Source organism: Zonotrichia albicollis, chromosome 5, assembly GCF_047830755.1.
Source record: "Zonotrichia albicollis isolate bZonAlb1 chromosome 5, bZonAlb1.hap1, whole genome shotgun sequence".
NCBI lineage: Eukaryota > Metazoa > Chordata > Aves > Passeriformes > Passerellidae > Zonotrichia > Zonotrichia albicollis.
Genome location: NC_133823.1, coordinates 46511349 through 46525733, shown reverse-complemented (window position 1 = coordinate 46525733; position 14385 = coordinate 46511349). Strand labels below are relative to the sequence as shown.

General features: G+C 38.9%; 1 protein-coding gene across 12 annotated transcripts in view; it reads right to left on the bottom strand.

The window, feature by feature from the left end:
• Positions 1–14385, bottom strand: part of APBB2 (amyloid beta precursor protein binding family B member 2) — a 163653-nt gene that overhangs the window by 93489 nt on the left and 55779 nt on the right. For 7 of the 12 annotated variants that reach the window (XM_074541588.1, XM_005490525.4, XM_074541592.1 and 4 more), the window contains one exon: positions 10798–10904. In XM_074541588.1, the coding sequence (XP_074397689.1) occupies positions 10798–10843 (46 nt within the window). In that variant the 5' untranslated portion in view covers positions 10844–10904. Of the gene's footprint in view, positions 1–1237; positions 1307–10797; positions 10905–14385 lie in introns of all 12 variants that reach the window. The other 5 variants (XM_074541593.1, XM_014269503.3, XM_026795575.2 and 2 more) reach the window with 1 other exon arrangement.

Below are 14385 nucleotides of genomic sequence, written 5' to 3'. Positions count from 1 at the left end.
TGGAAGCAGACAGATGTGAGAAAAGGGAGAAAAAAAGAGAAAAGAAGGCAAAAAGAGAAGAAATACAGATGGGCAGATCTTCCATTTCAAGGGTAGAAGTTGCTATGAGACTGGGACTAACTACAGCAGCAGAAAAATGGGAATGCAAAGAAATGCCTAAGAGCACTGAAGAAAGATTGCATAGTAGAACAGTGCAAGGAAGAAGAGCAATAGCCCATCCCTACTCCTTTATACAGGACACAATGATGCTTGAAACACATCACTTTTCCCAGAGGAAGCACATGCCAGTTTTCTAATTAAAGAATTCAATAAAATGCAAGAATCCTAGATTCCTGCATCCAGGGCTGCCACAGACAGACTCCATCCCCCTCTCAGACAGCTCCTTGTGCTGCCTGGCTACCAGCAAGGACCACGCTACTGGCACAGGGCACCATATTTTCAATTTCTCTACCTTCTACTGAAAAGCAAACACAATGGACAACCAGACCAGGAATCACTGAGTTGATATATATGTCTCAGTATAAGTGGGAGGACACTGCTAAGTTTTAAGTGAGCAAAAGTAGGGTATTACACTAAAAAATATTCTATTCTGGTGAAAAGCTAACAACAATTAGAATATTATCATTACTGGGAATAATAACATGGTTAAATTGTTGGTTCTTCAGGACAGCACTTAACTTGGTAGAAGATCTGTCATAGCAATTCATTAAGGGTTTCAACTTGCTTACTTTTCAAAAGAACTCCCAGCCTGAATTGTAGACGTTTAACATTCTTACAGATCTAGATTAAAATACTTTTACCATTCTCACAGGTATAGATTAAAATACTTTTACTACTACAATATGTTTAACAAAGAGTAGTGCCAACTCTCTAAGGATCACAATAATACAAATAATATTGCTACTTGAATGGCTTTTATCAATGTTTTTCAATCCTCTCATGTAACTTTCAGAGCTAGAAGAGACAGACAGAAAATGTCATTGCAAACAAAGAATAGTGCATGACCAATTTGTCTTTGCCATCTAATGACTTCGTTGCATCCTATTGTCTATAGGAAGTCTTTAAAAAGCTCAATAGAGAGTTTCTTCAAAAAGGCACAGTTAAAAAAAATGAAGCGCTTTCTCTTTTTCATGTGTAAGTGCAAAATGAAAGTGAAATATGGACCTGGAAAGAAGAAGAAAAATAAGAGAAAGATTTCACATATTTGCATAGCAGAATCTTTTAAAGGGCATCTGACCTGGAAGTACTTCTGACATGGCTCGCGTGACGTCAGCAATGCATCAGGAAATAGATTATAATTTGAAATCTGAAAAGAGGGACCATTTAAGAATTAAAACCAAAGGAAAACACAAAAGAAAAATACCACATTTTAGAAGCTCCTGAGAGATGTTAAGCATTCTAAATAAAGCTCACAGCATAACAGTGAGGATTCTCTGACTTTTTCATGATATTTGACAGTCAATAAAGTATGGGAGAGGCTAATCTGCAGCAACACGAACATGTAATTAAAAATAAATACTATATTTTTGTTAATATACAACTTCACTAGGGCACAAATTGAAAAATATTCTCCAGTTTTAGTCAACATATTGTAGCAAAAACCTAAATAATACAAGGTTTCCCCAATTACCCGATTACAGCTTACTCAGGAAACCACAGCAGTAAATTGGTAAAAGAAAACACAGCAATAAGGCAGGTTCATAAGAAAATTTGCAGAATGAGATCTAGCATATGAAACTAAGAAGCACAGGGTTGATCTCACAGGGGGGAATCATAAAAAGAAAATCAGGCAGTGAATTCTAATATGGGACCCTTTCCTGGCCATCTTCTCATAAATAAACCATTTTGCCCAAAAGTCTCTGGTTTGGATATGAATGACAAACACAGTGAGAGATGAGGTACGTATGAAAATTTTTGCCACTGCATGTAGGAAATATAGGAAAAAATAATACAAATCTTTCCAAAAAGCAGATTTCTCTTTGGCAAGGATATCTCTTGAGTACAAAATATTTAATGACAACTCCATGCCAGGGGCCTACAGCCATAGGTCTTATACACTTGGACTTGAGTTTAAGTCTAAGCAGCTGTAGAGAACACCTTCATTCTACAATGACTGCAGCCCAACACCAGCTAACTCCCTTCACTTCAAAGGGTGAATTCCAATGTTAAAACATTCATTCTCAAACTATGACCAGCTAAATGGTAATAGTTAAACAGATGTCAGCCAAAAGCATCCTAATAAACTCCAGATTTACATTATTAGCTAAAATCAGAATTAAGACTAGAAGCTTTCTTAGTATCAAATATCATCTGATTCTTCTTATATAGATATCTACACAAGTTCCAGTCAAGATCTAACACTTTCAGAATGGAAAAGGAAAGGAAATATTCAAATGAAGTGCTGCGGTAGATCAGAGACCACAGCCAATTATTTTCTTCTTGCTGCTCCCTCTGGCAGTGACATCTTAGCTGGACTGAGCTTGGAGGCTGGAAAGAGAAAGCTCAGCAAAGCCAAGAAAGCGAATTATGATGGTGGGCAGAGCAGTCTGGAGAATGCAAGAGCAGGAAAGAAGCAGGGCTGCCAGCACCTTACACATGGTACTCTCAAATCTGTCTGCAGATGGCTCCACACAAATCTCTGAGTTGCTGAGGGTGGGAAGGATCTCTCCAGACCATCAAATACAACACTCCTGCCCAAGCAGGTAATCGCTGCTGCCCTCTCCACTCCACCCTGGATCTGTCCTCACATCAGAATAAAATTGCCACTTCAACTTGATTGCTAAATGCAGCTTCTCCCATTTCCAGCTATTTCCTGCTTCACCTAGTCCTACTGAAATCACCATCTGGTACCAGCTTTCTGTCCTGGCTCCTCCATCCCCCAGAGGCACCCTGCCAGTCCCTGCTGCCACAATAATGACATTCCCCTTTTTAGAGCTAATCATGCTGCCAACCAACTGCAACAGCCTAGCAGCAGTGCTGTTCCTGTTCTAGTGGTGCTCTTACTAATGAGAATCCATAAAGCTGATCTGTCTTTATGTTGTGCAATTGAGGAAAAAAACTTAAGATCCTCAATGAGTTGTAGCACTCAAGTTGAATATGCCTTCTCATTTACCATTTTTTTCCTTCCCCTTTCCCACAAAGCCAGTCATCCAGAAAAGAATCCAAGACAAGATGCTTCTCAGAATCAGATTCTAACAGACAAAAAGAAAAAAGAAAAATATTAAAAAATATTCATGACAAAAATAAACTGGCTAAATCCACTGTTCCTGTACTTTTCTTTTATTAAGCTAGATACATCTAAATAACCAGTGTATATTTGACTACCTGACTGAAACTTTATATTGCAGAGAACATGGGTCATCTTGTGCTTCTATAGTACTCTTAAATCAAGTAACCACTTTAAGAAAGAAAGAGCAATTCTTTCCTTTATATAAGGTATTGCCATGACATGGCATAAAGACTAATCCTGCATTTATGAGGGAAAAAAACAAGATGACATGCTAAGTCTTTTCCAAATTCAATTCTCTCCCTTTAATTAGATTCTCCCCCGTGTGTAGAATGGAACAGTCTGGTAGGCAGAACCAGTGTTGTCGCAGCAAGAAGATGGAGTGTTTTATCTGCTAGCTACTTGTGAGCACAGATAACAAGACCTGTCTTTGGATCTATAACTTCACAGCAATATTTGCTAAGTAAATGGTTGTAATTGTTTCTAATCCCATTGTTTAAATTAAAATACAGAGCCCTAAAATTCTGCTTTTTAAAATTTTCATGTAAATTATTCAATCTCTAAATAAAGATCACACCGTGGACTTATCTGCTAATTTACAAATATCCTTACTTTAATGTAAGTGCTAAGAGAGGACACAAGCATAAACATCATTCTCCTTAAACAGAAACACAAACTCAGAAATTGTAACCTGAATTTCTGCAATTGAGATGACCAATGAGGCAAGAAGGACTTCTGTATTCTGCAGCTTTAATCTCAAGTGCCATCCAAAAATAACTCACCAAGCCTGAAGGTAAACAGTGTGTAATCAAAGCTGATGAGAAATACCTAAACTGAAGCAAAATGTCTTATGAAACAGAAAGTTAGGATAAGCTGTCTCAGTGAAAAAATGTAGCCAAAATGTTTTGTAGGACAGGCAGCCTACCCATATGCTTGAAAGAAATCAAGGGCCACAGATTTCCCACATAAAATGACTTTTACTGATTCCAAACCAGGGATTTTTCAGCTCCACATAAATTTAACATTGATCAGTTTCTAAATCAGGAAACAGAGCCACTCAAAAGATGGTCTATTCCTTACCAGGCTTAAGGAAACCCACAAGGTCCAGGACCAGCTTTCCAAAACAGCACTGGACCAATCCCAAGCTCTTTGATCAGGTGACACAGGCGCCAAAAGCAGGAAGGACACAAAGCACAGGTCACAGCACTAGCTAGAGAAGTAGGTAAATGTTAACTGAGACTCTATCAGGTGGAATGGTTAAGGCTCCAGCACAGATGCTGTGCTGGGGAAAAAAAAAATTAAACAGATTATTATCAGCAACCACCTCCCACACACCTTGTCTGTGGCCCTGCTATTTGGAGCTCGCAAACACTCCCTGTTCTGCAAAGCCCAGAAACAAGGCTGCAAATTCCTGAGCACAATCTGCCTCTCCAAGAACAACTAACTGCATGCACATAAGTAAAGACATTTCAGTTTCCCTTTTTAAACTAATTTATTTTCAATTTCAGATGGGCTGGCATTATGATTTCACCTGCCACACCTTCATCTGCCCTCTGAAGCACATATTACAAATTTATGGCTAGTTATACATTAAACTTTTATCAAACATGGTTATCCAGAAATGTTTTTATCCTCAGATTACCCAGACTGGTAGCAAGAGTTTTGAGCCACCTATTTTAACTGCCTCATAGTTGAGATCTTAGAACACACTTGAAAGAGCATTCTACAGCAAAAAAAATTTTCTTTACTGTAAAGTTATACTTGATAATTGTAGTATCAAATTAGGCTCTAGAAATAAAAATTTGAAAATTAAAAAACAGAAAATAATCTATATGGAAATAAAGAATAAAAGTGTCTTTCTATCTCAAGTATCAATATAAAGAACACATCTAATTTCATTAATTCCTAAGTGTTTGCAAATAATTTCAAATTGCTAACAGTAAGTTAGTAACCAGTTCCTTAGACCAGTGAGTAAAAATAAAAAGCCCAAGACTCAGACACAGAAAAGAGCACTAGAGTGCCAGCTTTTGCACAATGAGACTGTGAGGGCTCTCAAGAAAAGCAAAATAAGATTTTGCTAGTTGAAAAGATTGTTTGTGTTCCATGTACATTAAAAACATTTTGTATCTCACCTACGTAAGGTTAGTATATATGTGCACTTTTAACTACATCTGCTAAAGTGCCTGAAAATTGGACTACATATTCCTTGCCTCCAGTAGAGGAACAGAGCTCAGGTACATCAAACCAAAAAAGGTCTCTATATTTCCAGTCTGTTTTTTTTTTAATCAAAGGTTGAACTAAAATAAGGCTCATTGTGCAAACATCTCAGCAAGGCTGAAAGTTCCCTGCAAAGCTATGTGTTGTCTTCAACCAAACTTCAATGGGATGAATCAGAAATATTTCTAAACATACAACATACAATATTTCTAAACATACAATATACTGATGCAGCCAGTAGAGCTCCTTGAGAAGGCTCTGCCCATAGTGCTCATGTATAAAACAAACCACGTGCTTGAAAATGAAATCAAACTATCATATTTGCTTTATGGTTCCCCATAAACTAAGCAGATCAATCCATAATAAAGTGGAAGGAGAACACAACAGAAAAGCAGCTGCACTTACTGGCATTTATATTAATTACACTGAAGTGTGGCTGAAAGCAGATTCAGTTCCAACAAACTTGGCTGCAGAAGACATTGAACAAGTGGAACAGAACAAAGTACCATATTACTGACCTGAACTGCAACATGGAATCTTGAGTTCTTGACATGCCAGCCAAAAACTCTGTTCTTCCTTCTTATCTACAAACTCACAGATGCCCACAAGTTACTGAATACCAAAGGAACTAGAGTTTCTGTGAAAGGGGACAAACAGTGCAAATGTGCTACCATGGTGGCTCTCCATGACCATATGCAACCCCAAGTGGAATTACAAGGAAACCTTCAGCATCTGTCTCTGACTCCCCTGTGTAGAAGAAATTGACTGTCAGGATCCTGAGATAGGGCTACTATTTAATCATGCTAAGAAATAAATGCATAAGTGATGATAGGCATTCAGAGCACTACACAGTCCCTAAAGAAAGCTTTTCATCTGCAGGCTCTGAGTCAGCTCTTATATGCCAACAAGAGCATGTGCTTTAGAGCTTCAGCAGGATCACTCAAAAGGAAGATGCCACATAGCTTCCTAGGAAAGGAAGAAACCAGAGAGACTTTAATGAAGACAGCAACATATGTCATTGTGTACTTCCGCAACTTCCACTCCATCAGCCATCTGCATTCCTGCCTTCTCCTCAGCTATTATGTGGAGCTCTTGGAGAAACTTAACAGAAAATTGTCCCCTGCCCAAACATGATCTGAGCAGTGCTACAGCTTGAATCTCATTTACACCAAGACGTCTTTGTCTGGAAAGAAAAGGTCAGGAGATACAGGGCAGGATTTTGCAGATGTAGAATTTTACTGATGCTTCTACCAAGAGTTGCACAGAGCACACACTCCTCCTCCTTGGGGTTAGGTGCCTCTTTGAGTCAGTACTTTGTCATTCTAGGAGCAGCTCCAAGCCCACAGAGCCACACCATGATACATTTTTACACCAACTCATCTTGTGCTAATGATAGGAATGTAACTGTCGGCACTGGCTGCGAGACTGGAAGTTTGGGGCTCATTCAGGGGTTTGCTGCTATTTATAATGTCACCATTCTCACATTTGTTTCTTTATCTCACTGCAGTGAGATTTTCCAGCAGTTTCATGAAACAACAGCTCCCTTGCAAGCTCAGTGCAATGAAAAGCACAGCTGGGCATTCCTTGGGAAGCTGACAGAGACATAGGCAGAGCAGAAATTTGAGTGTTCCTCAAGGGAAATCAAAACCTAAGTTTATAAAATCAACCCTGCTCTTTCTGCCCTCAAGCATTTTAAATTCTTTATAAGAGCAGCTTTATGATGAAGCAGATGATCATGAAGAACCAAGACTCAAACCTCTCCCATCTGCAATCCAGGGGAGTGCCATCTCATGAGGAATATTTTCCTACATTGTCGTTCTTGATTTATGATGCTGCAGAAAAATGGTATTTCCCCAAAAAGTTTGCTTGGGACAAAAAAGTCATCCTCCAGAAGAAGTTTCTGAGTCAGCTCTAATAATTATATTGCAGAATCACATCAAAAAATCATTCCATATGGACCTTAGTCTGAGTCACAAATAGGTCAAAAATCCTGAAATCCACCCCTACCTGCCACAAATAAAGAGGCTGATTTCAGAGTGGGACATGTGGCACTGCTGTCTGTGGTCAGAGAGGGCTGGTACTGGAGTTCCAGGCGCAAGCAGGTCCCTTCCTGCCAGTGAAAGCTGATGTGCCACTGCAGGACTGAGCCTGCACCCCCGAACACTCCAAAGGTCAGCAGGGGCAAAAAACTACCACCCACATATTTCTCACTTCCAATGTCCCCTGAAAAAGTGGGCTTTTTTATTTATTTAAAGCAGACTCAGAAAACTCTGCATTTTTAATTTTTGTTATTATTCCTATTATTATTATTGTTGTTGTTGTTGTTCCTGTTGTTTAAGCCCTTTGGGAACATTGAATGCCAGCAGGAAGGCACTAGAATCAAACCCTTCAAAACACTTGGTCAGATTTCAATGCTATGCAAAAGTCTATAACTAAAATAAATGAGTTGTTATACTGTGGACAGGATATGCATGGACAAACCCTTTAAAAAGGTTTTTTCCAGGCATACAAAACTCTTTGTGTACAGAAAAAATTTTAGTATGAAACAGAACTTGAGTCTTCCTAAACATCACAAACAGAACCATATTTTCACAAGAGGTGCTGCAGCCAATGCAGAAAAGCAGAGTTTGTGACCAAGAATTCGGAAAATATAAATAAAAAAGCTCAGGAGAAATTAATGAAAGAAATCTGTTTACAAAACCCAGCTTCTCAGTAGGTGGAGACTGTACATCCATCCTTTGTATGTTTTCACAAGAAAAATACACAAGAAAAGAAAGAAAAATACACAAGAAAAGAAAGAAAACCCAACAAAATAGCATATGAGGGAATGTTCAATCAGCACAAGCAGCATTAGACAGTGCCAGGGACACGCCTAAGACTGTTTTGCTTGCTGACAATAATCAAGGGAGATCATTGCTCTCTAATTACACTTTTAAAAAGTCTAAACCTGCAGGCACCTGTTAAATTCACAGCTTTTCATTTGACAATTTAAACACCTTGCTGGTTTTTATACCTTTAGCACCTGTATAGGAAATGGACTTCCTAGCATTGGGCTTCAAATAAGCCATATTCTATTTAAGCTGTTATGTGTTTCCACAACTATAAAATCCTTTGTTATTCTCATAAGACCACACACTAGTCTATCCAATAAGTTTATGAAATCCTTCAACAAAACAGTCAATGCCATAAATGGATGAAATGTTACCTTACCACCTAAAAGGCAATACAACTGCTACACTCCACAGAGACCAAATTCTTCCCTTCATAGATTTATTTGGGTATAGGTATATGTACAGACAGAAGATAAAGTCAGGGACTAAAGCTTAAGGCAGCACCAAGCCCTTGATGCACAACATTAAGATCACAACAATAGTAAACGTGAAATACAATAAATGAGATGGTGTAATTATTCATTATTTATTCAAAAAAACCACAAAAGCAAAGTCCTGTGTTTTACCAGCACTTCCATCAAGATCTAATCTGTTCACAGAGATTTCACTATGATCCACATTTCCAAGATATTGGGCAATTTCAATACCGTTATTGCTGGATGTCCAAAACACGTTATGTTAAGCACCAGGAAGCTAAACAAATCATATAGTAACAAAACAAAAAACAAAGAACGTTTCCTGGCTTACAAACCTTGACAGGTTAAGGAAAGGGGAAACTTAGCTTAACAAAAGCACAAAGCAGTCATGAAGTAGGTGTTTTGATATCTCTGTCCTCAGACTGAGGGAGTTCTGGTGCCAATTGATTCTGACACAAGTTTTGGCCCTGGCAGATGATGGGAGCCCCAGCCTTTCCCCAAGTAAACAATTCTACTTCATGCCTAAAACTGTTCAACTAGACAACAGGAACAGCATTTCAGGCTCTTCTGGTAACAATGTAATGCCTATCACTTCTCTCTAAGCAGGAATGGATTTGATACTTTTACACTAGGGTTTCTTAAACATCTGAGCTTTAAGCCTGGGCATGGGATGTGAATATCGTGCCCGGCAGTACTCCGAGAGGCCACGTTTGACAGCCAGTGCCCAGAACTAATGTGCAGTGATTCAAACAGATCAGTCCAACTCTACTCCAGCACTGGACCACCAAAAATCTGTCAAAACTGTAACAATCATTTCTTTCCTCCATTGTGGTATAGACAATATCCCTCAAACAAGTCTTTGGACACAGTATCTAAGCCAGCTCTTATGCACCTTTTTAATGTGTATCCTTATGATATCTATGATTAGTCTGCAGCAGAAAGTAACCATGCTTTACTGCTGCCTAGGGTTTAGCCCTGTGCAAAACCCCAATTGTCAGGCTCTAAATGCAGGATCTCATCATGCAGTTCCTCATGTCCAATGGCAAAGCCACCACAGATGTCCCTGTCCTGCCACAGCTGTCAGCTCTCACTGCAGTTTACCACTTGAATCAGCCAATGCAAGTATGTGTGGAGCCAGATGCCTGAAGTGGTTGGGGATTTTAAACAAGTCTTTTAAGGAACAGAAAGAATGTTACAGAAGTGAGAGCTTATCAAGCTGGCTTTGATGCCAAGAAAAGCCTTGTGGGATGGAGCTCTTTTGCTACAGCAGAAGGAGGAGTGAATACAGAAGTTAACCTACCACAACTTCACCTCAGTAGCCTGAGGGATCAACAGAAGGTGCACAAGAAACAGCAGCAGACTTTTGGAGGTGGGGTGCTACCCCACAGCTCTCCAGGGAGGTCACATCAGCTCACTTCCCATTGTCTGCACTGTGGAACCACTGCAGTGTGGGTGCTGGTGGAAGGAGGGAGGTGATAAAATTCTAGGAGCTCCCTTTTTGTACTTCTACAGAAGACAAACTTCTGTAAGGGGTGATGTAATACAATCAGGTGTTCAATTGTTACAATTCAGAGCAAAGAAACAATAATACTGAAGAATATTGAACTCAAGAATATAAATAATCTGAACTGGGGATGTTAGCTGCAGTTGTAAGCAATTGAAGCTACAGTGCACAGTGACAGGTTGAGCTCAAGTAGCTTGTTAATTTAAAGAGATCTGGTATTAAGAGCTTGAGATAGATGGGAAGAGGAATAGCAGCCAACCTTAGAACTCTATAATAAATGAAGCTGGAGACCTTGAACACAAACCACAGCACATTGCAGTAGATCTGGTCAAGTCACGCAGCAAGCCCCTTTTTAAAGTCCTAGAAAATACCTTTGCAGTTTAAACAGAAATCAATATACTTACCATTTGGGTACACACACAGAAGGGCTGGCATTGATTACAATAAGTCAGCATTCTTTATAAATACTATTTCAGAATTTACAGGCTTAACAGCCTTGGAAAGCAACAAAGCACCAACAAAATGAGAGGAGTGCATACGTACATGAGCTGCTTGGCCGATAGTGAGCCCCTGGGTAGCGCCTGCCCATAGTGCCCCTCAGCACATTCCCACTCTGACAGCTGCTCCCAAAGCGCAGATCCAAGTTCTTACTGAGGGAGAAGGAAAAGAAAGTGAAGATTTAGTACAACAGCTGTATCTTTTTCATTAAAATGCTAATGATCCCTACAAATTCCAGGGTAACTACATCTATAAATTATTCAGTCATGATGTCAGAGGAGATGAACTGTTGTGCTACACATGCAGCACAAATTTATTATTGGTGGTTGGCCTCCATTAATAAGCACACATAAATTTTGAGACACAAAGAAATCTCAGGTCATACAGTAGCTTCTTTTGGTCCATTACAGAGAACAACAAACACTGCAAGAAAGCTTGCTATTGGCTTTTAATAGAGATAGCCAGTAGGTGAGATTTAAAAACAATGCTTGTCTTAAATTCTATGAAGCAATCAGTAAGCAATCACTTATGAACTGTTTACTATAGAAGCAAAATTTATCCTTGCTACATAACACTGACTGCTTTGTTCTGTTCTATCCAGCAGTGTTTTCACAGGAATGCAGGCTATTAACCCACATATCAATTTTCTTGCACCATCAAAACCCTAAGCAAACAAAAAATTGCATGGCACATCTTACAGTCAGTGAGGAATAACAAATCCAAAGTCTTAACTGAAGTGCTACTGAAGCTATCATATCACAAATATAAAATGTTTTATTCTGAAACCAAGTCCCATTGTTTTATTCTTTGGTGTAGGATTTTGTACCAAAATATAACTTTTAGTTCTTTTCAGCTTTACCTTTTTCCTAGTTTACCTGAATTGCCTTCTTATTCCCAAATGTCTATCAATACATATTGAATGTTAATTGCATCCTTTATTAAAATACATTCTCTCTTATTTCATTTACTTCCTTGCTGGAAACACCAGGAAAAGCAGCAAATTCTGAAGAGTGTTTTATCTTAATGAATTAAGGATTTTTAATGTCTCAGGCTGCAGCTACAAGACCAAACTTGTTCTATCCAGGAAATTAAGAGAAATATCAGGACATAGACAAAATAGCACTGCACTGAAAGTGGGAGATCTCCCCAAATCTTCAGGTATGTCAGTTCCCTTACTGAACACAATGCTAGCTTATTCCTGAGTTAGATAAGCCTTTGTATATACTGGCATCCATGCAATTCTCTGGTGATATAGTCTGGGAGCCAACACAGCTGAAAACACCATATACAGACATATTTTCAGTCAGATTAGGCTCCTGAAATGGGTGATGGTGGTTGCACAAGTATTGGTGGCTAGTGAGAGCAAGCAGAAAGAATAGGACCATGGCAGCCTGAGCTAAAAATTACTTTAAATGCAATGGCATAACATTGCTACAGCCTTTGCAGATTACCTCTGAATAGACACCTACAAGGCTGCACACCTGACAGTCCAAACAAGAGGTAAAGTTCTCCACTGCTTTCCAAATCAGTGCTGACAAAGCATGTCCTGTTTAGCTCCCCTCAATGGGGAAAGTTCAGTGAATCAATGAGACAGTACTCTCTTGCCACTAAAAGAATTCTGTCTGTTAAGAAGAAAAGGAAGTGGTATGCAGTAAAACTAACATTCATTCAAAAAATCCTGCATTTCTTGTGCAGGATAATATGGGACAACTCCTTGCCATGGGTCAAACAGACCTTTACAAGTTTTTTTGGTGGCTCAACTCATGGTAAAGTTGTGCAAGGAACAAAACTGCAGATGGCTGCTTCGCCTTTCCTATTTTATAGGAATAAAACTAAAAATATATATTTATTAGTTGAAAAAAATTAAGTCTTTCCTCCCCCTAAATGGATCAAATTCATAACAAAATACAACAGAACAGTTTTCAGCTGTGCAAGGATTAGAAAGCAAATGACTGAGGGGAAAACAGACTGTAACAAGAAGAGAGTATTTACCATTCTTTTCCATAGCTTGTGGAAGAGTATGATCAGTATGTATGGAGCTGCAAGATTGTTCATTTGTCATAAATGCATTGTTGTCTTTCTAAAAGGTATACACTTTCTCTATGCAATCTCACCAAATTATATCAAATGTCTACAGCTGAGACAGGCTTCTCCTTCAGCACCTAGCACCACACCATTGAAGGGGGCCTTTGCACCGTACCATAAGAAAAAATCCTAACAAATAAAAATTAAGACTCCCAAACCTTACAATCATGCTCTCAAACAGCTGAAATAGAGTACAGTATGGTCTTCCTAAGGTAGTGTGCCCACTCTGGGAGCAAAACACTCTTTGTAGAGGTCAGGACACAAAAGGTTTGACCATTTTTAAATATCACATTTAAAAACTCCATAAATCTCAGAGGAAAAGACAACATAAAGATAGATTCTCATAGCAAAGGCTTCATCAGTTACTACATAAAATGTGAACTTCAAAGATTTACAAGGTGGATTAAAGCCAACTATCAAAAGCCAATTAGGAAGCAGGGATCAGACAGCAAGTGAAGTTAAACTGCTCCACAAAATAATAGTGGTATTGGGTTCTATGTACCAGAGAGGACATACCCAGATGAAGACAAATGAAAATGGTGCATGGGTTTGGTTTTGGGGTTTTTCTGTGCTGTTGTTTGCTGGTTTTTGTTTAGTTTAGTTTTGTTTTTCCTTATGAACCATCTTTTGTGCCTCAGACTATGCAAAGCAACCTCCCCTTTCTTTAAACACATCCACTCACAGAGGTAAACCTTGGGGGAATTTCTGCTCTTCAGCAAGCTCAGGGAACTCTTACAGGAATGTGACCAATCTTGTTGGTACCCAAATGCCACAGCTAAAATATCTGAAAACTAGCCCTTTTTTCTATATATGCATCCATGAGACTGATAAACAAAATGGAAGGAGTACTCAAATGTTGCTTTTGAAAAATCCCCATATCATGCATGCACAGGTTTGGATTTGGTTTTATTTTTAACTGTACACAACTTCGATACCCAGAACTCCACATAAACCTGAGTTAAACCTAAATGTACCTGATAGGTCAGATCAAGTCTTCATATTACTTTTTAACCTGTTGGTTCACATTTGTTTTGTAACAAATGTGTTTCTGAACAGCTTTCTGTGGTTTTTTGCTGCTTATTATGCTGCAAAATTGCTTAAAAATGTTTTAGGATGATTTTTCCATCTTTATAGTTGAATTTAAAACTACATAGACACAAATGGACATATAGGCTTATAGCTTCTCTTCAAGAAAAAATTTGATATAGCTCTGCCTAAAGTTTTGGGGTTTTTTAATTATCCTTCCTGATAATCTTCACTGATTCCTTTCAGGTGGCCATCCCCACTCTGCAGCAGTTACAGAGAACCATGGAAACAAAACCTGAGCACCAGCAGTGCATACCTGCTACCCAGAGAGCACCTGAAAGCATTTCACCTCAGGCCAAGTCTCTTTTAGGAGCTGTGGTGACAGAGCTACCAGCTACTCATCATCACACAGAATTTGGACACACATCATCTTGGAAAGATGCCATGACTTTCAACTGAGACTGTCATCTTCCGAAGCCATTTTCTTTACAGAGCTTTTCTTGCAACTCTTCCACATTTTTC